The sequence below is a fragment of the Apis florea genome, unplaced genomic scaffold (assembly GCF_048593485.1).
Source record: "Apis florea isolate Af1SG1 unplaced genomic scaffold, ASM4859348v1 contig_2492_pilon, whole genome shotgun sequence".
Taxonomy (NCBI): Eukaryota; Metazoa; Arthropoda; class Insecta; order Hymenoptera; family Apidae; genus Apis; species Apis florea.
Window position 1 is genome coordinate 2445103 of NW_028256593.1, and position 24891 is coordinate 2469993.

Genomic DNA, 24891 nt, shown 5'->3' on the forward strand with positions numbered 1-24891 from the left:
CGTAGCAGAGTTCTCCATACGCAATTTACAAATGAAAAAATCGAACGTAACAGAGTTTTCCATATACTTTCAAATGTCACCAGTTCTTTTACAATAATTATTCGTAAATGAAAGAACAATATTCTCCAATTTTCGATCGAATGCAACCCAGCTTTCAATACAAATCACCAGTTCTTTTACAATAATTACAATAATTATTCGTACGTAAATGAAAGAACGATATCCTCCAATTTTCCATCCACTCAATTTTTCTTTTCCGTAACGCACTTTATAAATGAAAGAGAATCGATATTTTTTAATTTTCGATCGAGTTTTTCGTATGCCCAACTTTCAATACAAATCACCAGTTCATTTACAATAATTACAATAATTATTCGTACGTAAATGAAAGAACGATATCCTCCAATTTTCGATCGAACAGAATTTTTCGTATATCACTTTCAACGCACGCCAATTCTTTTATAATAATTATAATAATTATTCTCTAAATGAAAGAACGATATCTTCCAATTTTCGACACAAATGTCACCGATTCTTTTACAATAATTATCCGCGCGTAAATGAAAAAGAAAACGTATACCTTCCAATTTTCGATGATCGAACCAGTTAATAAAACACCACGTAATATCTATTTATACTTCCCCCGAAACGATCTCGTTCGGCTCCTTTCTCCCCTCCCTATATTTCCCCAGATCGCTTTACCCTCGCCACTCCTCCAACAATTCCACCAGCATCCCCGATGGTGACTCACCCTCCGATTTTCGAACCAGAGCAGAATTCTCTTCTTCTTCTTCTTCTTCTACTGCTCTTTGCGCTCGATTCGAGTTTTTTCAGATTTCGAATCGAAAAACGATTTCCTAAAATAAAGAGCTAAGGTGCCTAATTCACGAAAATACCTCGTCTCAGATAAAAGTAAAAGTTGGCGAAAATCAATCAATTGAATATATTAATTCATATTTTTGTTTTAATGATAGAGTATATGGATCAATTTTTTTTATAGCAACTGGATTTCATGGATCACATGTATTAATTGGATCAATCTTATTATTAATCTCATTTTATCGAATAAAAGATATTCATTTTTCTAATATACATAATATTAATTTTGAATTAGCAATTTGATATTGACATTTTCTTGATATAATTTGATTATTTCTTTATACATTTATTTACTTATTAATTTAATTCTATAAATATTTAATAATTTTATTATTAAAATTAAAAATCAAAAATTTAAATTTTAATAAATTAATAATAATAATAATAAATTATATATATATATATATAATATAATAACAATTACATTTAATTTCCAATTAAAAAATTTAATTAGATATATTTAATATATATAATTATTTATATTTATATATATTTTATTTCAATTTTTATTATTTCATTTATTTTATTATTAATTAATAAATTTATTTCAATAAAAAAAAAATAGATTTTGAAAAAAGATCTCCATTTGAATGTGGATTTAATCCAATTACAAAATCTAATTTACCATTTTCTCTTCCATTTTATTTAATTACTATAATATTTTTGATGTAGAAATTATTTTATTTTTACATCAATAATTTTTTATTTAAAATCAATTAATTCAATCATTACATTTTTATTAATTTCATTATTTCTTATTTTATTAATTATTATATTTAATTTTTGAATGAATAAATAATTTTTTAAAGGATTTATAAATAAATCAAATCTTTAAGTCGAAATTAAAAGTAAAAAATTACTTCTTTATATAAAAATTATATATTTTAAAATACAAATCGTAAAAAATAATGGATCTGTTTCAATTCTTTTTATAAAACGATACAGTTTTTGTTCGTATTTTTTTCTCGACAAAACATTGTGGGCCGTAAATCGAAAAAGTACCGTAATTAAAAAAAAAAGGCGTTATAGTTGTATAAAGAGCGGCTGTACAGCGAAGTATATATATATATATATGATATTGTATTATAAACTCTTTTCACTCGAGAGGCGACTCTCCCAATAATTCGAGCGATGTATTAAAAAGTGGACAAAATTCATTTTCAAATTTATGAAAAAATAATTGTTTCGATGTATAATAACCATACATTAAAACTTAAAATTATTCTCTTTTTAAACGTTTATAGATTAAACGAAACACGCGTTTCTAGGCAGAGAACCGAGAGAGATCGACAATCGATCGATCATATTTCGATATTTCGATTGAGAAATATTCTGTAAATTTATTAAGAACCGTTTGAAGTTTATAAAGTATATAAGATATCTCAAAACATCCATTTTTTAATATATTTTTAATGTAATCCGTATTTAAAAAAAAAAACGATAATTTTGTTTTTTGGTTCTTCTCATTTTTATTTAAATATTTATGAATTTTTTTCTCTACTTTAAATTATATTATACGTTTTTATTTTCCTATATTTTATTTATATATTTTTGACACATCGATCACTTGCGCTTTCCTTTTCATTCTGTATTAATTAAATGCAATGTTAAATTCTTTTTTAATTTATTTGGTTATATACATCTTTAACGAAATTATAATAAAAAACGGTAAAATCGGTTTCTAAAAATCAAATTTCCTCAAAAATCGGGAAAAAATAATCTTGTCTCTTTATTTATCTTCTACATTTCGTTATCTTCAATCAATAGGTTCCTTACCTCTCTATTTGTTTCTATATATTATTTAGCAAACGTCAAACGAACTTTGAAATGTAGATGCACATATTCAACCTTAAATTCCACCAAAACCATTCCAACAATGTCCCCGACAGTCAATCCAGATCAAAAGTATTGCTACAAAAGTTTCGAAGTTGGAATAAAGTTAAGAAATAAAATTAGCCAAGACGAATTTGACTTGGAACTTGATCGAGATCGATCGTGCTCGAGGAATTGAAGAATCAGAGAAGATGAAAGACGATTTCACTCAAAATCGCGCAAAACAATCTCGAGTTGCCCCTCCCCTTTGATTTTTTGAAAAAATCAAATCTTGGAAAACGAAGGAAGGATCACGAAATGGAAAAATCGAAAATAAATCGGAGACTCGTTTCGTTTGCGCAGGGCGAGGTCGCTGCCAGATCGGTGACCGGCTCCGTGAGAAGCACGAGGAGATGGGCGAGCCTTCGACAACACGTGGCGGCGAACGAAGGCGGGAAGCCGAGGATCGAGTTGCTCCTCGATCCGCCTGCCTCCAAGTCCTCGACCCCGTCCTCCCAGCCGCACACGCCCAACACCCCCCGAACACCCCACACGCCATCGAGGAAGTCCAACTGGGAGGTGATCGAACACTTCACCGGCGCGCCACGTCCCTCCATCGTTACGGTCAGTATTATTTCCACGCGAAAAATACACTATTCTCTCCCTCTTTCCCCCCTCCTTTAACACTAAACCTGCCACGGCGCGGTCAAATGACCGCTTTTTGAAATTTCCTTTAGAATTTCTCTGTATGCAAAGTTACTGTATCGCCATATCGCTTTGCAATAGCGCAAAATTCGGTGTAGATGTAACCGATCACGCATTATTGTAGCACCGGAAATATATTTCGTTTAACATCCAATCAGTTAAAATCTCTTTCTATGTTAAGATACAAATGTTTCTTTGCATTTGAACGCTCATGGTAGGAACAGGTATACATGAAATGTCGATGGGTTTAGTGTTAACCTACCACGTGAAATGACCGCTTTTTGAAATTTCCTTTAGAATTTCTCTGTATGCAAAGTTACTGTATCGCCATATCGCTTTGCACAAAATTCGGTGTAGATGTAACCGATCACGCATTATTGTAGCACCGGAAATATATTTCGTTTAACATCCAATCAGTTAAAATCTCTTTCTATGTTAAGATACAAATGTTTCTTTGCATTTGACCGGTCATGGTAGGAACAGGTATACATGAAATGTCGGTGGGTTTAGTGTTAACCTACCACGTGAAATGACCGCTCTTTGAAATTTCCTTTAGAATTTCTCTGTATGCAAAGTTACTGTATCGCCATATCGCTTATTTTTCTATCGTGTAGATACAACCCATTTTTCAATATTCACAACTTTTTGTGTTGTTTAATTCACGAATCCAATCGGTTAAAATCTCTTTCTATGTTAAGATACAAATGTTTTTTTTTTGCATTTGACCGGTCATGGTAGGAACAGGTATACATGAAATGTCGACAGGTTTAGCGTTAATCGAACGATCTGATGGAACAATTGGGATTGGAAGTCAGTCTTATTTACGGTCAAACTTAAGAGTTAAGTTTCGTCGGTATTTCATTGGTTCGCCTGGTTTCTCGAGCTCGGCGAAGATAAGAGCGACGACGATGTTGGACAGGTTTGGGAGGATAATATGGAGGAATGTTATTAGTTCTTTCTTTTTTTTTTTTTTTTTTTTTTTTTTTTTTTTTTTAGGTGGAATCGTGTTATTTTTGATACGTTTAATAGATTCTTTTCTTTTAGGTGGAATTGTGTTTTTTCTTTTTTTTTTGATACGTTTAATAATTGGAGGAAAGATTATATATTGGACGGGATATGATTTTTGTAAAAGTATTATTCGGAAATTTTAACAAAATTCGAAGATAAAGTAATAAAAATCGAAGATTCTTTGAAGACATCGGAATATCATTAATTCTTTCTTTTCTTTTAGATGAAATTGTGTCCTTTTTTTTTTTTAATAATTGGAAGAAAGATTATATATTGGACGAATTTGGAATATGATTTTCGTAAAATTCGTTTAAAAATTTTAACAAAGTTCGAAGATAAAGTATTATAATTTAACAACTGGAAGAAAGATCATGTTAGATTAGGGATATTTTTGTAAAATTCATTTAAAAATTATAACAAAATTCGAAGATAAAGTATTTTTCGATAAATATCGAAGATTCTTTGAAGAGAATATCGAAATATTAATTATTCTTTCTTTTCTTTTAATAATTGGAAGAAAAATTAATATATTGGACGAATTTGGGATATGATTTTCGTAAAATTCATTTAAAAATTATAACAAAATTCGAAGATAAACTATCTTTCGATAAATATCGAAGATTCTTTGAAGAGATATCGAATATTAATTATTCTTTCTTTTCTTTTAACAATAGGAAAAAAAATTAAATATTGGACGAATTTGGGATATGATTTTCGTAAAATTAATTTAAAAATTATAACAAAATTCGAAGATAAACTATCTTTCGATAAACATCAAAGATTCTTTACAGAATGTCAAAAGCTGCATCGATTATTACACGTAAAGAAAAAAAAAGCCATTCCGTTTAATAAAAATTTATTCGCCCTTCAACCTTTGAGATTTAATTAAATCGATTAATTCTTTTGATTTTAACGCTAATTTGCCAAATTTATCATTCTTCCCTAACTCAGTCCTTCGACTGGTATCCCTTCTTCGTTATGGAAGAAATAAAGCTGGCGGTTTAACGCGATATCAGAGCTAGAATAAGCGAGTTAAAAGTTGAAAATGGAATTTTGATCGGATGCGAATTGTGTCGACAGGTGAACAGAGAATCGGAAGAGATAGACGTGAATGAACTCGTAGCGAACCAGAGAAGAGAAGTAAGACGTGGTAGCCAACAACGATCATCGAGGAAATGCGCGCTCTGCCGTTTCTTGAAGTCGCTCTGCGCCTCCCATCATTTCAAAAACTTACAGGTAAACGACGACTCTTCTTTTTCATCTTTCCTTCTCGTATTCCAATTCACTTCTTGTCTAATCCTTGTTACCGGTGTAAAATAAAGAGAGAGTAGATTTGAGCAAGATTTGAGAAGAGATATGAGTTATTGTAGCGTATGAATATAAATGGAATAGCAGTTGTGTGATTGGTAGAAGAAGAAGAAGAAGAAGAAGATACATTTTCAATTTTCTATTTGAATAATTTTGAATAATCGAATTAAATAATAAATTGACGATAACCGATTTTAGAAAAATCTTTCCACGAGGAAGATAGTGAAAATTATATTTTATCTGATTAATCGAATATTGAACGTGAGGTTCAAATTTGTAAATTTTTTAACTATTAAAAAATTCTTTAATCGACGATTATGAAAAATCTTTCCACGAAAACGATAATGAAAATTACGCATTTTATCTTAAGTAAAGGGAGTATTTGACTACTGGAGTGATATTAAAGATAAGAATTAAACCTGTCCTACTATAATAAAAAAAAAAGAATTCTTCGTTACACTTTCAATAAAAACAAATCGAAATAATTCTATCGACGATTACCAAAAATCTTTCCACGAAAAAGTTGTAATGAAAATTACGTTTCATCTTGAGCATCTGATTACTCAAGAATTGAACGTAAGAATTAAATCTGTACTATTAAAAATTCCCCTAAAAATAATTTTATTACCAAAAATCTTTCCACGAAAAAGTTGTAATGAAAATTACGTTTCATCTTGAGCATCTGATTACTCAAGAATTGAACGTAAGAATTAAATCTGTACTATTAAAAATTCCTCTAAAAATAATTTTATTACCAAAAATTTTTCCACAAAAAAGTTGTAATGAAAATTACGTTTCATCTTGAGCATCTGATTACTCAAGAATTGAACGTAAGAATTAAATCTGTACTATTAAAAATTCCCCTAAAAATAATTTTATTACCAAAAATCTTTCCACGAAAAAGTTGTAATGAAAATCACATTTTATATTAAGCAAAAAAAATAATAATCTGGATATTAAACGTAAGGATAAAACTTGTCCTATAATAACAAAAAAAAAAAAAGAATTCTTCGTTACAAAAATAATATTTTTCAATAAAAACAATGATCACCGAAACAATCTGTAGAACAACGAAAAAAACTTTTAACGAAAAACGTTCACCCGTGAAAGAGGAAGCATGGTAGCGTAACGTACAAGAACAATCCGAAAACTAATTAACAAAAGTGAGATACGCTCGAAACTACTAGCGAATTACTACTCCGGCGAAACGCTGTTACGCGGAAAATAAGCGAAAAACTTTGCAACAAAACCCGGGCGGAAAATATCTCGGAAAATTCGTTCTCGTAATAACGATGATGATTTAATGGAGGTTGGGAAAATATTCGAAACGCAACATTTGAAACGAGGATGTGGCATAATAATTTGGGTTGTTTGGTTGGGCGGGGAGAGTCGCGCAACAAGTTCGCGTCGCGCGGATATCCGGAAGAGCGTGGAGAGTTTTATGGAAACCAGTGCTCGTTTCTCCTGTCTGTAAACAGACGAATTCGTGATTCGAATTAAACCGCGAAAATTTTGTATTTCCGTTCGACAAGGAAGAAAGGAATTCGTTGTCAAACAAAGAAATACAAAGTTTTGAAAGTTATAATACAAATAGAAAGTTATGGTAAATAATTCTTGGAAAATTATTCAATATTGTATTTGATTGATTGATTGATTGTTAGTTTTAAAAAAACTAGTATTGATATCGATATTTCATCTCGTAATCGATAAGAGATCTATAAAAGATTTTTATTTCCATCGTTTCGAATTAAACCGCGAAAAAATTTGTATTTCCGTTCGACAAGGAATTCGTTCTCGTTGAAAAATTATTCTTATTGTATTTGATTGATTGTTAGTTTTGGAAAAATATTTTGCTATCGATACTTCATCCTCTGATTGATAAGAGATCGATAAAAGAATTTGATTTCCATCGTTTCGAATTAAACCGCGAAAAAATTTGTATTTCCGTTCGACAAGGAAGAGAAACGAATTCGTTTTCATTGGAAAATTATTCACATTGTATTTGATTTATTAATTTTGGAAAATTAATCGATATCGATACCAATCACCTCGTAATCGATAAGAAATCGACGTAAGAATTTGATTTCCATCGTTTCGAATTAAACCGCGAAAAAATTTGTATTTCCGTTCGACAAGGAAGAGAAACGAAAATTATTGCCATCGTTACTCGTTCCAAATCATTTCGTAACTGACAAGAAATCGATATTAGAATTTTCATTTCCATCGATTCGAATCTGCAGAATTAAACCGCCAAAAAAATTTGTATTTCCGTTTGACAGTGAAGAATCGAATTCATTCTCGCTGAGAAATTATTCGTATCGACACTCGTTCCAAATCATTTTATAATTGACGAGAAATCGATACTGGAATTTGATTTAATAATTATTTTTAGAAAGATATCGGCATCGATTTTAAAAATAATAATTTCAAATTATTTCGTAATTACGAAATTACGTGAAACATAAATATTTCAGACGATCGATATTAGAATAATCGATGATGTTTATACATCGATTTATCTATCAACAATGAAAGAATGAAAAAAAAAAACTATTATTCACTAAAGCATCAATATTAATTCCTAATCCCTTTTTTTTTTAAATTCTCAAAGATAAAACAATCGATATTAGAATAATCGATCAGCATCGGCATTATCAACGAAGACAAAAATATATTAATAAATATTTGTCACGATATTAAAGAATCTAAAAAAAAAAAATTGTTATTCATTACAACACTAAAGCATCAATATTAATTTCTAACCTCCTTTTTTTAAATCCACAAAGATATTAGAATAATCGATCAGCATCGATTATCAACGAAGACAAAAATATATTAATAAATATTTGTCACGATATTAAAGAATCTAAAAAAAAAAAATTGTTATTCATTACAACACTAAAGCATCAATATTAATTTCTAACCTCCTTTTTTTAAATCCACAAAGATATTAGAATAATCGATTATCAACAAAGACAAAAATATATTAATAAATATTTATCACGATATCAAAGAATCCAGAATACTAATTCACCTTAAAAAAAAAAAAAAAAACCACGTGAAAAGCAAAATATCGAAAGATAATCGATCGTCATCGATTTTTCCATCCGTATCGATATATCGATACATTTCATCATGGCCGGACATGGATGGACAATATATAAGTAGCCACGTCGTTCAACAGCGCTACGCCATTTCCAGAAATATGGAATTGTTTATCGCCACGGATGATCGCCGTATATATTGACAATCTTGTTCACTCGTGTTTACGCACAGTTTGTGGTTTAAAAATCGGTGTTGGCTCGCGTGCACGCCGTACACGCGCTCTGTAACGCGAAACCAACGAAATAAAACGGACGAGTTGAAAGCGCGCATATCCCTTTAAATCCCTCTTTGTCCATACTTGTTCAACGGCTGTGAAGCTCGCGTTACATTTTCGTATCGCCGCTTTTATTTCTAGACGGTTGGAGTGCAATCGAATTGATTAAAACTCGATCGTTTTGTTGTTTCTTTCTTTTATTCAACTCTTCGGCCTAAGTGGTTTGCTAATTTTTCTTCCTTGATGCGGGACGAGATAATAGTAGGGTTGGCTTCGAGCTTGCCTCGAGTCGGATCAAAACGATTCGATTCTATCTTCAAGCGTTTATTATTCTTTCGATACAATTTTTAATTTTTCAAGTCCAAAGCTTTTTCTTTAATATTGCGCACAATATAATTTTATATTATTATATATATTTATAATTTTTATAATTTTATAATTTTTAATTTTTCAAGTCCAACGATATAACTCCAGAGAGATGCACAGAGAGGATCGAAACGTGATATCTGACCGAAATGGATTAAGTTTTAGTTTGATTTTGTGTCGAAAGAGTCGCGTGAGAATACGATATCCGATGAAATTGAAATAGGCTTGTATTTGGATTAGAACAAAAGGTGATTTAATTTAAATTAAATCCAATTTCCTTTTTTTTTTTTTGGATTGAATTGTTTTACGAATCGTATTTTTTCCAAGTTTCTTAATGGAATTCATTAAATTTATAGAAATTAAATTTATAGATAGAACGAATTTAGAGATATCTTGGTATATTTTCGTTCTTATAATCAATTATTATGCTAATTCTTTTCGCAAAGCACGGCGGTTACTTTTAGTCACACATCTAGTGGAATTAAATGATTTGAAAAGAGAAGAAGGAAAGATTTACGGCCGTCCAATCATCGGCTGATGACTGTGGCCAAACGTAAGCCGTTCATCGCGAATCGAGAGATCGTCGAAGCACGAGGATGGCTTGGATTAAGCGGGCGTAGCTGAAGGCGATTAAGGAAACGGATTGCCAGGGATATCTGGCTTCTAGGTCAATTTGTATCGAGTGTTCTCGACACAAAGGCGGCTAAATTTGTAACATCTTTCCAACCATTCAGAACAGAACGTGCAATAATTCGAGGAACGTTCGACAAGAGGCATTCCAAGATTTTTTCCCTTGAATCTCTGATCGTCGAAAAGGGACACCAGGACATCTTTACTCTTTTCCTAGGAATTATATTGCCATTCTCCTGATTTAATTCGATTCAGTTTAAAACCGTCAGTCTGATCCTCTGAGTTCGCAACTATAAGTTGGCCAAATGGCCTGGTCGAAATAGCCAAAGGCAAGGGAACGGTTTCAGTTTTAACTTTGGGTGAATATTAATTAACGTCCGAGCCATCGCCTCTTTTTCTCAAAGACCAACATCTTCCCAAGATATTCCCCTCTTAACAGAGTTAGACAACTTGTGAAAACTAACTTCCAACCGCCAATATTTGCGAAAACTTTTTTCTCGTTATCCACTTTTTCTCGCTTGTTTATCCTGTATCGAAAAAGATAAAAAAAAAAAAGGGGAGAGGGAGGGGAGGGGGTAAAGAAAAAACCGACTGCTTCTGGTAGCCGGAAAGGTTGATTAAAAAAACCGTTTTTAAATTCTCTCGCCAAATATTCAAGTTGACAAAAGAGAGAGAGAGAGAGAGAGAGAGGAGGAGGATGAAGAAGAGAGGTAAACGAAAGAAAAAAAAAAAAGTAAAGATAAACAATACCGCGGGATTAAGGGATGGAGCAGAGAGATGAGACGGAGAAAATGAAAGAGAAGGAACAACAATACGGTTGTGGCGTCCCAGTGATTTATTCCGGCTTTCAACGGCACGTCACCCACTCAACCTCACCCACCGCCCCCCACTCTTCCCTGCCTCCTTTAATTTTAGAGATCTCTAATTCGAGCACGGTTCCGAGTAAATTTAAACCATGCTTAGCAATTTTTTCCCTCCACATTCCCAAGGTTTTGCTCGATCGAGGCTCTCGAATCTCGTTGTTTTCCTTTTTTTTTTTTATTCTTCGATGAGATTTGGTAAGCTTTCTTCTTCCTCTTCTTCTTCTTCTTCTTCTTCTTTTTTTTTTTCTCTTCGTGAACAATCATTCGGAGAAGATATTTGTCGAAAAATAAATACGAGATTAGGACACGTGTTTTCTGATTCGTCCATTTGAACGCCGATTTGAAATTGGTTTTATTTATGAACTTAACACGTTATGCGAATTAGTTAGGGATTTTTGGCGTAAATTTAAATTGTGAATCTTTTTTTGTAATGTGAATTGAAATCGAAATATTTTATACCTGTGAATAGTGAATTTCAAAAAAATCTGGATAGATTATAGGAACTTTAATATATCCATAAAACATTTATGGATATATTATCTAACTTAATTTGAGTATATAAAATCTTAAGTTTTAGAAAGATCCATTACACCCTAAGAATCGACGATTCATCATCTGTATCAACTATCGCGATTTTTTTATAAATTCAAATCTACAGAAATTACACGATAAAAATTAACTAAAAGAATAATAATTGAATTCTAGAAATATCGATATGATCCTAGTAACTTTACTTGTATCTTTATTTATCCTAGGGACCCTAAGGATAAATCCATCTCTGTATTCACGATATTCTTTTAAAAAAATTTAATTCAAATCTAATACAGAAATTGCAATAAAAATTAGTATATGTTATATGGCAAATAACATAACTGAAAGAAATTTATTTTTATGTCTTAAAATCTTAAATTCTAAAAATCATCCATAGAAACATAAAAATTAAAAATCGATGATCCATCTCTGAATTAGCTATTCACGATATTCTTTTAAAAAAATTTAATAACATTCAACTCTAATACAAAAATTGCAACAGAAATTAGCGTATGTTATATGGCAAATAACATATTGAAAGAAATTCTAAAATCTTAAATTTTAGAAACATCCATAAAAACATCCCTAAAAATGATGACAATCCATTTTTGTATTGGCTATTCTCGATATTCTTTTAAAAAAATTTAATAACCTAATTCAAACCTAACAGAGAAATGGCAATAAAAATTAGAATATAATATACACAGGAAATACACGAAATATATGTGACAACGTTTCAAAAGAAATTTGAATGGCGCTATATGCATTTTGATTACATCCGTGTTCCTTGCACGCTCAGCATGGCACGAATAAATCTCTAAATAAAACAACGCCTCCAATATTTTCTTTTTCACGGGGCGTTTGTTATTCCAACCCGACCTTGCTTTGTGCGCGCGATTTGTCTGTCAAGGCGCAAGGCGACCCAATATCGCGAAGCGTCTCGGAAAGGGTTGAACCGAGACGTCGACTGTCACTGAATTACTCTCGACGAAACGAGCGCACCACTTTCACTCTGGTGAACACGGTTATGCAGTTTCCCTTTAGTTTCAGAGAGACAAGCTCGTCCCACGATTTCTCCTCATCTTTTCGCTTCCTTCGGTCTCTCTGGTGAATTGTTTGTTCAAGTGTTGGTACGCCGTCTAGTGATAATAATTGGAACTATGACGCTTTCCAAATTTCGAAATGACAAGATTTGTGATGCGTTCTTCGATATTTCCAGCTAGATTTTTGATGAATTATGACTTATGCTTGTATAAAAATATTGTTACGTGTTTTAAATTTCGAATTCGAAATAGAATTTGTTATATATATACTCTTTGCCTTTTTGCAAATTATTTGCAATTGGATCTTTGGCGAATTTATAACAAGAATATATATAGAATATTGTTTGCGCATATTTCGATTGTTTGTTCTTGGTGAATCGATTGAACGAAATCACGTTGGTTCGTTACACATTCTAGGGAATCGACGAGAAATCGGTTTATAATTTTCAATATGTTGCATCGCTCAGGATGCAACAAAATAAAACAAATGTTAGGCTATATGATGATTTGTGGCAATCGACAGAGCTCTTGCAATCTGTCGGTTCAAAGATTGCCCTGAAAAACTCTGAAAACTCGGAAAGTTTTCTAATTTATAGACCGATAATGCATCCATCGTGGATCCTAGTAATTATCCTCCTAGTAATTTTACGCGACGGGCAAATATAGTTACTTCGACAATTTCTTGTTCAAAACACCAACTATAATAACAGATACGAACAAATCTTGTTTAGTTACTTTTTCAACTTTTTTGAGTTAATGTCCAACTCTGCCTCCAACGAAGTTTGCCATCGATAAAATGCTGGAATAACACTCGTTCGTAACTTAAGTTACAGTTTATCCATTCTTCGTACAATCTCAATCGTTTAACGTTACGGTTATCTACCATTATTATTCGATGCAATAAATTATCGAAGTTTCTTAACTTTATTCTTAACTTCAACTTATTAAATTTTCCCCATCTCTATGATTCTGAAGGGAATCGATTGTCTCGTAAGAAACTTCATCCTGCTCTCAACAGACTCGAAGAGGATCAGTACTCGACCCGTGATAATTTTGCCAGTTTTCCACTGATTAAAATCGGATAGATTCTCCATTTTGCCTTAGAAACATTAATGGGCAAAATTTGAATAAAGTATAACGATAATCGCAAATATATAATTATTTAGTGTCAAGCAGCCGAGGTTGTAATAAAGTAACTACGAATAACGTTATTCGAGGCATTTTAACTCTTTGTACTCGTATTTATTTTTAAGAAAAGTACCAATATCAAGTAAAAAAAGTCCCTAGAATGTAATTATATTATACAATATAATAATAAAACGTAGGATGGCGACTATATGACGAGAGCATACGAGAGTAAAGCTATTTTAATTACTCAAATCAACTTTACCATCGAAATTTTTAACTTCAGTTACTCTCCCAACAAATTAACACCCCGCTTAGAAACATCCAATACAGAGAAATATTCGTACAATTAAATCGAACTGGAATCTCGCCAATTATGTATATAAAATCGAACCAGTAATATCTTTGATTGCACTCATATAATCGTCATCCTACATTTTATTACTATACATATATTTACATAAGCAAATCAATGTGAAATAAATAGTAATATAATTGCACTCTATACGTACAATATAATTACGTTCTAGGGACTTTTGTTACTTGATTGGTAACCTTCTTAAATATAAATACAAGTTCTTGAAGGGATTCTTCGATCGCTAATTTACTAGAATGCATCTCTAACCACGGAGACAGATTGAGAAAAGGGTTCTCCATTCTCTTTTAAATATTTTAAAAATTTTACAGGTGGAGATGCTGTACCAACGATACTTTCTACGAATGAACCAAAGCAACATGACGCACGTTCTTGGCCTATTGGTGGGACTGGCCCTCGCTCTGGGCGTGTTACTGGTCCTGAAACTGATTCTGGACAGCAATCAACAATTTCTCGACACTCTGGAAAGGCCGGAGAACTTGTTTTTAGCGATAACATTGATCACCTGTGTCGCGATCTACGCCGGTAAGTGTATAGCCCCGAGATAAGATCTTGGTGTTTCTGAAACTATAGCTGGGAAGAATATATAAGGCGGAGCAAAGGTTGTTTTAACTATTGGAAACAAGTCTCGCGCAGCGACGGGGAAAATTTAATCAAATGATTATGAATAAACTCACCTCGATAATTTCAAATCGTTCAAAATAATAATCGAAATAATAAACGAAATATAATCGATTGTGATGAAAAGTGGATCAGCTATGGAATAGCTACGAATAAATGTTACTCGAGCATTATTCGAAGTAATTATTTATTCTCGAAATTTTTAACTACGATCAGTTACTTTTCCAACACAGATATAGAATCTAAACGAAATAATAAACGAAATATAATCGATTATATGAAAAGTGGATCAGCTACGAATAAATATTACTCGAATATTATTCCAAGTAATTATTTATTATCGAAATTTTTAACTTCGACCAGTTTCTTTTCCACCACTGACAGAGATATCGAAATCTAAACGAAATAATAAACAAAATATAATCGATTATTCGAAGTAATTATTTATTCTCGAAATTTTTAACTACGATCAGTTAATTTTCCAACACTGACAGAGATATCGAAATCTAAACGAAATAATAAACGAAATATAATCGATTATATGAAAAGTGGATCACGAATAAATATTACTCGAGCATTATTCGAAGTAATTATTTATTCTCGAAATTTTTAACTACGATCAGTTACTTTTCCAACACTGACAGAGATATCGAAATCTAAACGAAATAATAAACGAAATATAATCGATTATATGAAAAGTGGATCAGCTACGAACAAGTTACTTTTCCAACACTGACAGAAATATCGAAATATAATCGATTATATGAAAAGTGGATCAGCTACGAATAAATGTTACTCGAGCATTATTCCAAGTAATTATTTATTCTCGAAATTTTTAACTACGATCAGTTACTTTTCCAACACTGATATATAACACTAGTATAAAACAACCTACGCAAGGGTTTCGACTTCGAAACCGCTCTCCAACTATTGGTTCCTCTCAATTCATGGAATTAACGTTTGGAGGATTAATCGGATCGGTTAGAATAAAACATTTTTTCACATTCATCAGGATATGATTTACATAAGAGAATAGTTAGAATCATTAGAAATCGGCCACAAACATTTACTCCAAATTCACAATAGAAACAATTGTTCCACGAGTAGGTAGATGGATACTTCTTCGAGTTCACTCCTGTTTCGTGCAAAAATTTTTCATCCAGTTTTCAACACGTAGATACGATAGGAGATTGACGAAGAGAGAGAAAATTCACTTTTGCTGATTAATAAAATAATCGGCGATTTCCATTCGAAAAAATTCTTCGTCAACCAACGATCGTTTATTAATTACATTTCACGAACCTAACCTAACCTAACCTAACAATAATGAACGAAACATACAATTCTGAAAATTCTTCGTCCTACAATACAATTTGACCGCTCGTTATCCTAATTAATATCACCAAATTTTTCAGATTTATTTTTTTACACGGAACGATCCGATTTTAATTATCTTAGGGACGAGTTAGAATCGTTTTTTTTTACTTTCGTTTCAACTCGGTTTGACCCACTTCCGCCGCGTTAATTAAAATCTCGAAAAAAAAAAAAAAATTCTCCTGCGTTCGATACGCATACGATATCGCGAAAAAAGGGGGGGGGGAGAGGAGGGGAGATATTGAAATGCCATCCCCTTATCAAAGCGCGATAGTCGTGCCTTCAACGAGCCACGGTGATCAAAGGTGAGGGGTCGAGGCGAGGCGATGGGACGCATCGCTTTTTCAAAGCGGTGCTCGACAATGTTTTACTTTCTTTTCTCTCTCTCTCTCTCTCCAATCCCAGCCCCTTCTACCAAGAAGGGTAGCGTGTTTCGAAGCGAATTTCAATGGGAACGAAACGAGCGAAAACGATGATTTCATCCCCGGTTGAAAACTTTTCGACCAACTTGGCCGGCGCGCAACTTTTTAAACGCCGTACGTGGCACGTGTGTGTGCGCGAAACGAGGATGGAGGGAGAGAGGACGACGCCGTTCGCGTCGTAACGTAACGTTGGATACGAATAACGATAACGTTTCGTAAGAGCGAGGGGGGAGGGGGAGGGGTAAATTTTACGAGATCGTTCGAAAGTTGTGGAGGAACGATGGATAGAAAGGATTGATTGAATCTTTGATAATTTTATCGATCGTTCTCCTCATCGAGGCTTTGATAAGTTGTTTATGAGAGCTCAATAATTTTCCAATTTTTCTGAAAATATATATATATATATATTTTTTTTTTTCGTGTCACGTTTGAAATATACGATATTATTCAGTAAGTGAATAACAATGAGACATTACAACGATTAAGGAATGGAACCAAAAAGAAAAAATCTCGATTCCTAAGTCAATTAAGCATCGATCTATAAAATATCCATTTTTCCGTTTCTAATTCAAAAAGCATGTAATAAAGCATCTAATTTTTAATTTTAGATATCGAGAAACATTTCCGCACCTTCATCGAATCACTCTTTCGATCTTCCACCGGATAAATTCTCTTCAAGCTAGCAACTTTTCTCTCGTGATGGACAAAAATCCCCTCCCCCTCTCTATCGATACCATATACTCGAATCCAAACTACTGCTAAGCTTCTATCGAGTCGCTCCTTCATCCTCAATCGTGAAAAAAATCTCTCAATCCAGCTCTAGGGAAAAATATCTGGTAACTTTTTCGAAAACCTCGTTTCCTTCCATTGCAGCACTAATCGCGGCTCTATATCCAGGCAGGGGATGAACGAGATCTGAAAAATCTCTCAATTTTTCCCCAGCTCTAGGGGAAAATATCTGGTAACTTTTTCGAAAACCTCGTTTTCTTCTATTGCACCACTGATCGCGGCTATATCCAGGCAGGGGATGAACGAGATCTGAAAAATCTCTCAATTTTTCCCCAGCTCTAGGGGAAAATATTTGGTAACACTTTCGAAAACCTCATTTCTCTCCATTGCAGTACTGTTCGCGACTATATCCAAGCCTGGGACGAACGAGATCTGAAAAATCTCTCAACTTTTCCCCCATCTCTAGGGGAAAATATCCAATAATATCTTTTCTTTCATTGCAGCACTGGTCGCGGCTATTTCTTTCCCCCCATCTCTAGAGGAAAATATCCGATTATATCTTTTTCGTTTTCTTTCATTGCAGCACTGGTCGCGGCTATATCCAGGCCGGGGATGAACGAGATCTGGTTGGCGGGCGTGAGCGGGATAGTGCTGGTCACGTTGCTCGCGCTTCAAGTGTCGCTCAACATACATCTGGCGCTCGGATCGAAGGAGCATCGAAGCGGGGGCCCGTTGGCCGCGGCCTGGGCCGTCTGCTTCTTCATTTACATGGCGTACGCACTCCTCCCTATAAGGCTGCGCCACGCGTGCATCGCCGGTTTCATTTTTTCCGTGGCGCATCTGATTGGAGCCTTCGTCCTCTATCCTTCCTACTATCCGGCCATGATGGAACACGTGAGTGATGAGACGCTTTGTATCTCAACGCTTTTTCGATGACTCTCGTCGAGGATATTTATTTAGATTTTTTTTTTTTTTTTTTAGAATATTCGCGAATAAATTGCTAAGAATTTTTTCACGAGTGATCTTATCGGCCGAGTCGACGAAAGATCGAAAATTTGTATCGACTCAAAATCAGAAACGATGTTCTATCTAACTATTATCTGTTGGCATGCTATATTTATCGAAAGGAAAATTTGGAAGGGTGGGTTTTATTGGCTACGAAAAAGTTGGATTTCTTAAAGCTGTCGAGATTCTTTTTTCCTTTTTTTCGAAACGAGTTTTTAACGACTTGGAACCCCAATTTCGATGCACGCCAACGATAAATCAATCCTTGAGTCTCGAGTAAAGTAAACTTTTCGCGGTAATCGTGTCGTCGATAGTTTTGTTCCGTTTCAACGAAGATCGTTCCATTTTGAACGGAGCGATTCGTCGAGTGCAATTTCCGTTAAAAATCCCCGCGATCTAGGGAACTCTGGATAACCCAACCTGTTTCAGGAAATTCGAACGAGCCGCCAGCCGAGAATATTAACCGAAACCCCGCAACTGTGTCAACAGCTGCTTTGTTCTAATGAAAATCGTTTCGCTTTGAGAATCGTCGAGTGCAATTTCCGTTAAAAATCGCGCGATCTAGGGAATTTCGATAAGCCAACCTGTTTCAGGAAACTCGAACGAGCGCTAGTCGAGAATATTAATCGAGACACTGCTATCGTGTCAATAATCGTTTTCAACGAACATTGTTTCGCTTTCAGAATCGTCGAGTCTCGTTCGAGATTTTCGCTAAAAATCGCACCACTTAGAGAATTTCGAGAAAATAATCTGTTCTATGAAAATTCGAACGAGCGTTAATCGCGAATATTAATCGTCAACAATTGTTTTCAACAAAAATCGTTTCACTTTGAATCCAATTTCCGCTAAAAATCGCGCGACCTAGGGAATTTTGAATCGGCTCAACCTGTTCCAGAAAATTCGAACGAATGCTAATCGCGAATATTAATCGTCAACAATTGTTTTCAATAAAAATCGTTTCACTTTGACAATCGTCGAATGCAATTTCCGCTAAAAATCGCGCGACCTAGGGAATTTCGAATCGGTCCAATCTGTTCTAGGAAATTCGAACGAATGTTAATCGCAATTATTAAAGAACGCAATAGCTGCTTCGCTCCACTTTCATCGAGTACAAATTTCCACTAAAAATCCGCGCGACTTAGGGAATTTCGAATTAGTATAACCTGTCCTAGGAAATTCGAACGAGCGTTAATCGGGAATATTAATCGAAACGTCGCAAAATGTGTCAACAATTGCTTTGTTCCAACGAAAATCGTTTCATTTTGAGATTCGTCGAGTGTAATTTCTGGCGGAAATTGTGCAACGCTAGGAAATCTAGGATCTGGGAAATTTCGAATCGGTCTAACCTGTTCCAGGAAACTTGTCGCGATTATTAATCGAAACGGTAGAATCGATGCGCGTGAGATCGTGATACGAGCGGGAACACGCGGCCGTATCACGATACACCATGAAGGTCCGGTGTTAATAATAGAGCTCGGTTGAATGGAGAGCCCGATACTAGGGAATTTCGAGAGTACGTTCACCCTGAGATCTCTACTACCTATCCGTCCCCACTGACTGACCTGGAAAAATGATTTATGAAAATAATAAACATCCTGAGGCGTTGGAGGATAAACCACCAGGGGATGAAATTTATTTTTAATCTCATTCTAATTTTATTTTCAACCAATTTAACTTGACTCTAACTTAATCCGTGTATATCTAATTTGATCCGCTCTGAATTAAATCGACCCGAATTTCTTTTTTCTTTTTTTTTTGGGAGGGGGAGGGGAAGAAATTTTTATAACCTATGGATTCTTATCGGTTGGAAGAAAGGACTCTTTTTTTTTTTTTTTTCTTTTTACGAGAATTTGCCAACCGCACATATTTACGTGTACGAATTTAAACGTACGAAAATTTACACACGGCAATATTGTATTTAAAGAATAAAAAGCGAATCCTTATTTAAACTCTATTGTTAAAAATGAATTGATTTATATATATGTATATAATATAATTTTATACAGTAATAATAAAATCTCACTATGATCTATAATAGGATAAAAATTACTCGTACAATACGTTTGATTTTATTACTAGATTTATTGCTGTTGTATCTTCATATAAAATTTATCAAGACTGATAACTGAAATTTATACGTTTTATGAGAAATTTAAATCTATCTCTCGAATACACGCCACACGAAAAAAAAAAAAAAAGATAAAAAAACATTCAAAGCGAAGTACACGTGATATTTATGATGTTTAAACGATGAAACTGTATCTCTACTACTTTAATTTCAATTTCAATACCTGAAAATCTAAATTTACGATCGCAATCTATATAACGATAACTTATAACTTGAGAATTTGTCAAATTTCGCTCAAATAATAATATCGATTCAATTATTCAACAGAATCCAATATTCATCAGTTTCACGAAAATCATCTAATGTTGTGCATACGCGAACACGTAAATTTAACACGTTTCTAATCTATTTAATCCAAATCCAATTTAACCTATAAATTACTGGAAGAAACAACTTAACCTAACCTCTTCCAATTCGGACAAATTATCTAATTCTGACAAATTATCGTAACCGAGGTTAATTCGATTTAAAATCAAAAACACCTATCATAAATTCACCACCAACAACATATAGGATATACATACAGAATACATACAACACACAAAAGATTATATCATTTATAGAAATCAGACGGGACGGGAAAGAAGGGATGTAAAGCCTCCAATTATCGACGCGCACAAACGTTTCCATCCATCGCTCCAAGTCGACCCGACGCGATTCCCCCATTTTCAATTCACTAGGGAAAATCCCCTAGACAACAATGGACCGAGGTAACAAGCTACTTTGGCTAAGTTGGCGGCGCGTAACGATCGCTCGAATTATCATCATCGAAATTGTACGATCGATATACGCCCATTCGATGAATATCCATATGCGACTCGTGCGTAATTCAGGGATTAATACTCGGACAAACGGACGCGTTGTGTCGTTTTGAATGGCTAACGTGACTTTGCCGTTTGGATTCGAATTTAGGATTTTTCTGTATCTCTGATCGAAGAATTAAAATTGAACGTTAGAGTAGTGGCGTAAGGAATGGAATGTTGCAGGGAAATCTAGGGATATATTCTAGTGGAAAAATTTAAGTTCGCAAAAGAAAGTCTAAGAAAGATCGACAATTCTCGGCTTCGAATTGAAGACTCTAAGAGAAAAGGGAACGATTCTTTCTCTGTTTTCATTTTTTAGGAAAATAGAACAGAGTATTTGAATGTAGAGTAGAGAATAGAATGAATCGAAGAAATTGAACTTTTTAAACGAAGATCCGGTTTAAGAGATTAAAGTATACAAAAGGATGGTCCAACAAAGATCGATAATTCTTGGTTTCAGCTTGATGATTCTAAGAAGATATGGAGCGATTCTTGTTTTTATTTTTTAGAAATTGGAACAGATACGATTGGAACAAATTGAGGCTTCTAAAGTGGACTGATCGTTGCTTTTAATTTTTGGAAAATTAGAACGGAGCATTGAGTGTGGAACAGGGAAGAAGAATGAATCGAGGAGATTGAACTTTTTAAATGAAAATCCCAATTTTTCTTCTCGATGTTTAAATAGAAATTATAAAGCGAAACTGTTACGACGGTTTCCAAATTAATCGAATGTGAAATTTGACATCCAATTAGCTCGAGCTTATATTGTTCTCGCAATATATGCAGATCTCGATTAATTCCCTATCCTTTGTCGAAAAGAGTCAGCTCGTGTCAAAGAGCAAAATTGCTTCGACTTTCATCGTCTGCAGGAATCGAGAATACTTTTCCAAGGAAAATCCTCTCCTTGTCCCAATCCGCGTTATTATTTCTGACATCTCGATTTTTTTTTTTTTTCGATCGAATTTTTACATTCTCAAGTTCGTTCCACGAAAACTTTTTGCATCTGGTGAGAAACAACAATTTGACTTTCCTTCGCTCTAATTCGCAATATTTCTGATCAAATATTTCAAATATCTCGCCATTTTTTATCGATATTTCTGTATTTCACAATTTTTTAGGATACATTTTCGGATCACAACACTTTCGCTTTCCTTCCGATATTTTTTAAATATTTCGACGATATTTTCAACTTTTCCAATATCGTCAAAGCATTTTCAATGCATCGAATATTATTTTTAGAACGCTTGAAAATTTTTAGCATTTCCACTTTCCTTCATATTTTTTTCAATATTTCAATATCTCCACAATTTTTCCAACACTCTCGAACACCTTCCTCTCTCTCTCTCTCTCTCTCTTTCTCTCTAGCTCTTCGCATTATTTCAAACTAACTTAAAAATCTCACTACTTTCCCCGATATCTCTAAATATTTCCTACACATTTTAAATTTTCAACATCCCCATTTCTTTTATACGCTTTGTCTTCAAATTTAATATTTACAATCCCTTATTGTTTAACTAATTATTTATCATCAACAGAATTATTAACAGAAAATACCAAACAGATTAAACAATAATCACGAATTTAATTCAATCATTCAATTGCGTAAAATAAAATCTTAAAAGCGAGCAAAAATAATAAAAATCAAATTCGAAAACACTGTTAGAAGAACGAAATATTCATAGGATGTATTCGAGGAGTAGAAAATAGATTAAAAAATAATCACGGATTTAACAATTGCGTAAAATAAAATTTTAAAAGCAAGCAAAAATAATAAAAATCAAATTCGAAAACACTGTTAGAAGAACGAAAGATTCATAGGATGTATTCGAGGAGTTTATTTGGGAAATTTTTTCGAAGTTAGATTTCGAGAAAAGTAAAGAGAAATCGAAGAACAAAAACGTTCGGATAAAAACGAATTTTTTTTTCCAAGAAAAGAAAGAAAGAAAGAAAGAAAGAAAGAAAGAAATAGAAAACCACGCATAAAATTATTCGAGAATTTTCACGTAGATACACGATCGCGCGGCGAACATATGCGGCCACTGATAAGAGATAAGAAAAACAGATCGATGTGGCGCGAAAGCGTAAAACCCCGTACGAAGAGTCCCTACTCGGAAATCTCGTGGAAACGGTTCGTTGTTATTGGATTTTCCTCCAGCCCCGGTGTCTTCATCCATCAAGCCCCCTTGTTGCTTTACCTCTCCCCTCCCCTGATCCTTCCTCAGCCAATTTATTTAGCTTTTATTACACTGAAAGCACGGAATGCACACCTCGAGAGCTCTGTCGAGGCGCAACGAGAAATTGTCTGTTCGATATATATAAATATATGTGTGTGTGTGTGTGTGTGTATTTTTCAATCCTCAAATTTGTGCTTTCTTTTAACTTTTCCTTTTTTCTTTTTTGTTTTGTTTTTTTTTTTTTTTTTTTTTTTTTTTGCTCCATTTCAAACGAATGCGAAACGAAAATAGAATTTAATCCGATCGTTTCTTCGAAGAATTCGAGAAGCGTGCTGCTTACTCGTTTCGTTTCAAGAGTAATGGAGGAGAGGTCTAGGAAAATTGTGTTTAAAGTGGTTGGAAAGTAAGGAAAGAGAGTGGTTTTGATTTAATTAAGAGAGATCGAATAATTCGAGGTATCTCTTGATGATGAAACGAAACTTGCGAGTGAGACCCGTCGAGAAACGTGGAAATATAATGATTATAATTGGTGTGCGATTGGTTTCGTTAATGAACGAGCGGATTTAAAGATTTCGATAGATTTGATTTTATATATTTCTTTTTTTTTTTTTATTCGGCGCTGAAAAATAATCGCGTTCGATGGAGAAAGTGTTGGTGATTTTTTTTTTTTTTTTTAGGTAAAAAAAAAAAAAAAAAAAATGGGGAGGATAAAATTAAATTTTATTCAAATCCTTGGTTCGAATATCGAAAGGAAAACGATTCACGATTAAAAGACGTTATTATCGATTAATTAAGTTCGAGTTTCTTCGATGATGTGAAATTTGTTAATTTCGATAAAATTAATTTTTCCTTTTAAATAAAAATTGGAAAAAAGGATATTTAATTTTCTTGGTTGGGGGAACATGTTTCTCAATTTCTTTAACAGATTAATTAACAGGAAGGTTATCCTTATCGCGAATCTTTCATTATCTTCTCAAATAAGCAGCGCAGTTAATTAGCACCGGTAGGAAAATAATAAGCTGGATCGTAAGGATCCCTTGGAAGGAAGATTGAATAAGATCAGAAGTTTAAAAGACCATCTGGAACTTCTATTCGATGGAAAGGGAAATCATCTTCAATCATCTCTGATAAAGGTGAGGAAAATGTCGAAAGCTTTTTAGAGAATAAAGTTTTTAATCAATCATCGAGAATGATTCTTTTTAATTAGCCTGGTTTGTCAATAGAAAAGATTTATTATTATATATAATCTATCTTATTAGTGTGGGAAAAATTAGATAAAACTAATAATTGAAGCTAAGAACATAGGAATCCCTAGAATTGATTTTTTAAGAAGTAATTTACCTGCAACAAAACCAAACAAATCTATAAACTATTTATTTTAGTAAATCGAAATTAAAATATTCTATACAAAATATCATGGTACAGGTTTAAAAAAAAAAAAAAAAAAGAAGAAGAAAAGAAAACTAGTAATTGATCTACAGCTAAGAATATAGGAATTCCCTAGAATTGATTTTATAAGAAGTAATTTGCCTAAAACAAAATCAAACAAACAAACTATTTTAGTAACTGAAATTAAAATATCATGGTACAGATTTAAAAAAAAAAAAAAGAAGAAAAGAAAACTATTAATTGACCTACAGCTAAGAATATAGGAATCCCTAAAATTGATT

At 33.3% G+C, this 24891-nt stretch overlaps 1 protein-coding gene across 1 annotated transcript in view; it reads left to right on the forward strand.

Annotated features, from left to right (window-relative positions):
- LOC100867895 (adenylate cyclase type 6) overlaps positions 1–24891 on the forward strand; it is an 88223-nt gene that overhangs the window by 22923 nt on the left and 40409 nt on the right. Inside the window, 4 exon segments of the mRNA XM_086906158.1 lie at positions 3055–3315; positions 5485–5640; positions 14277–14490; positions 17695–18005. Of these exon segments, the coding sequence (XP_086762284.1) occupies positions 3055–3315; positions 5485–5640; positions 14277–14490; positions 17695–18005 (942 nt within the window).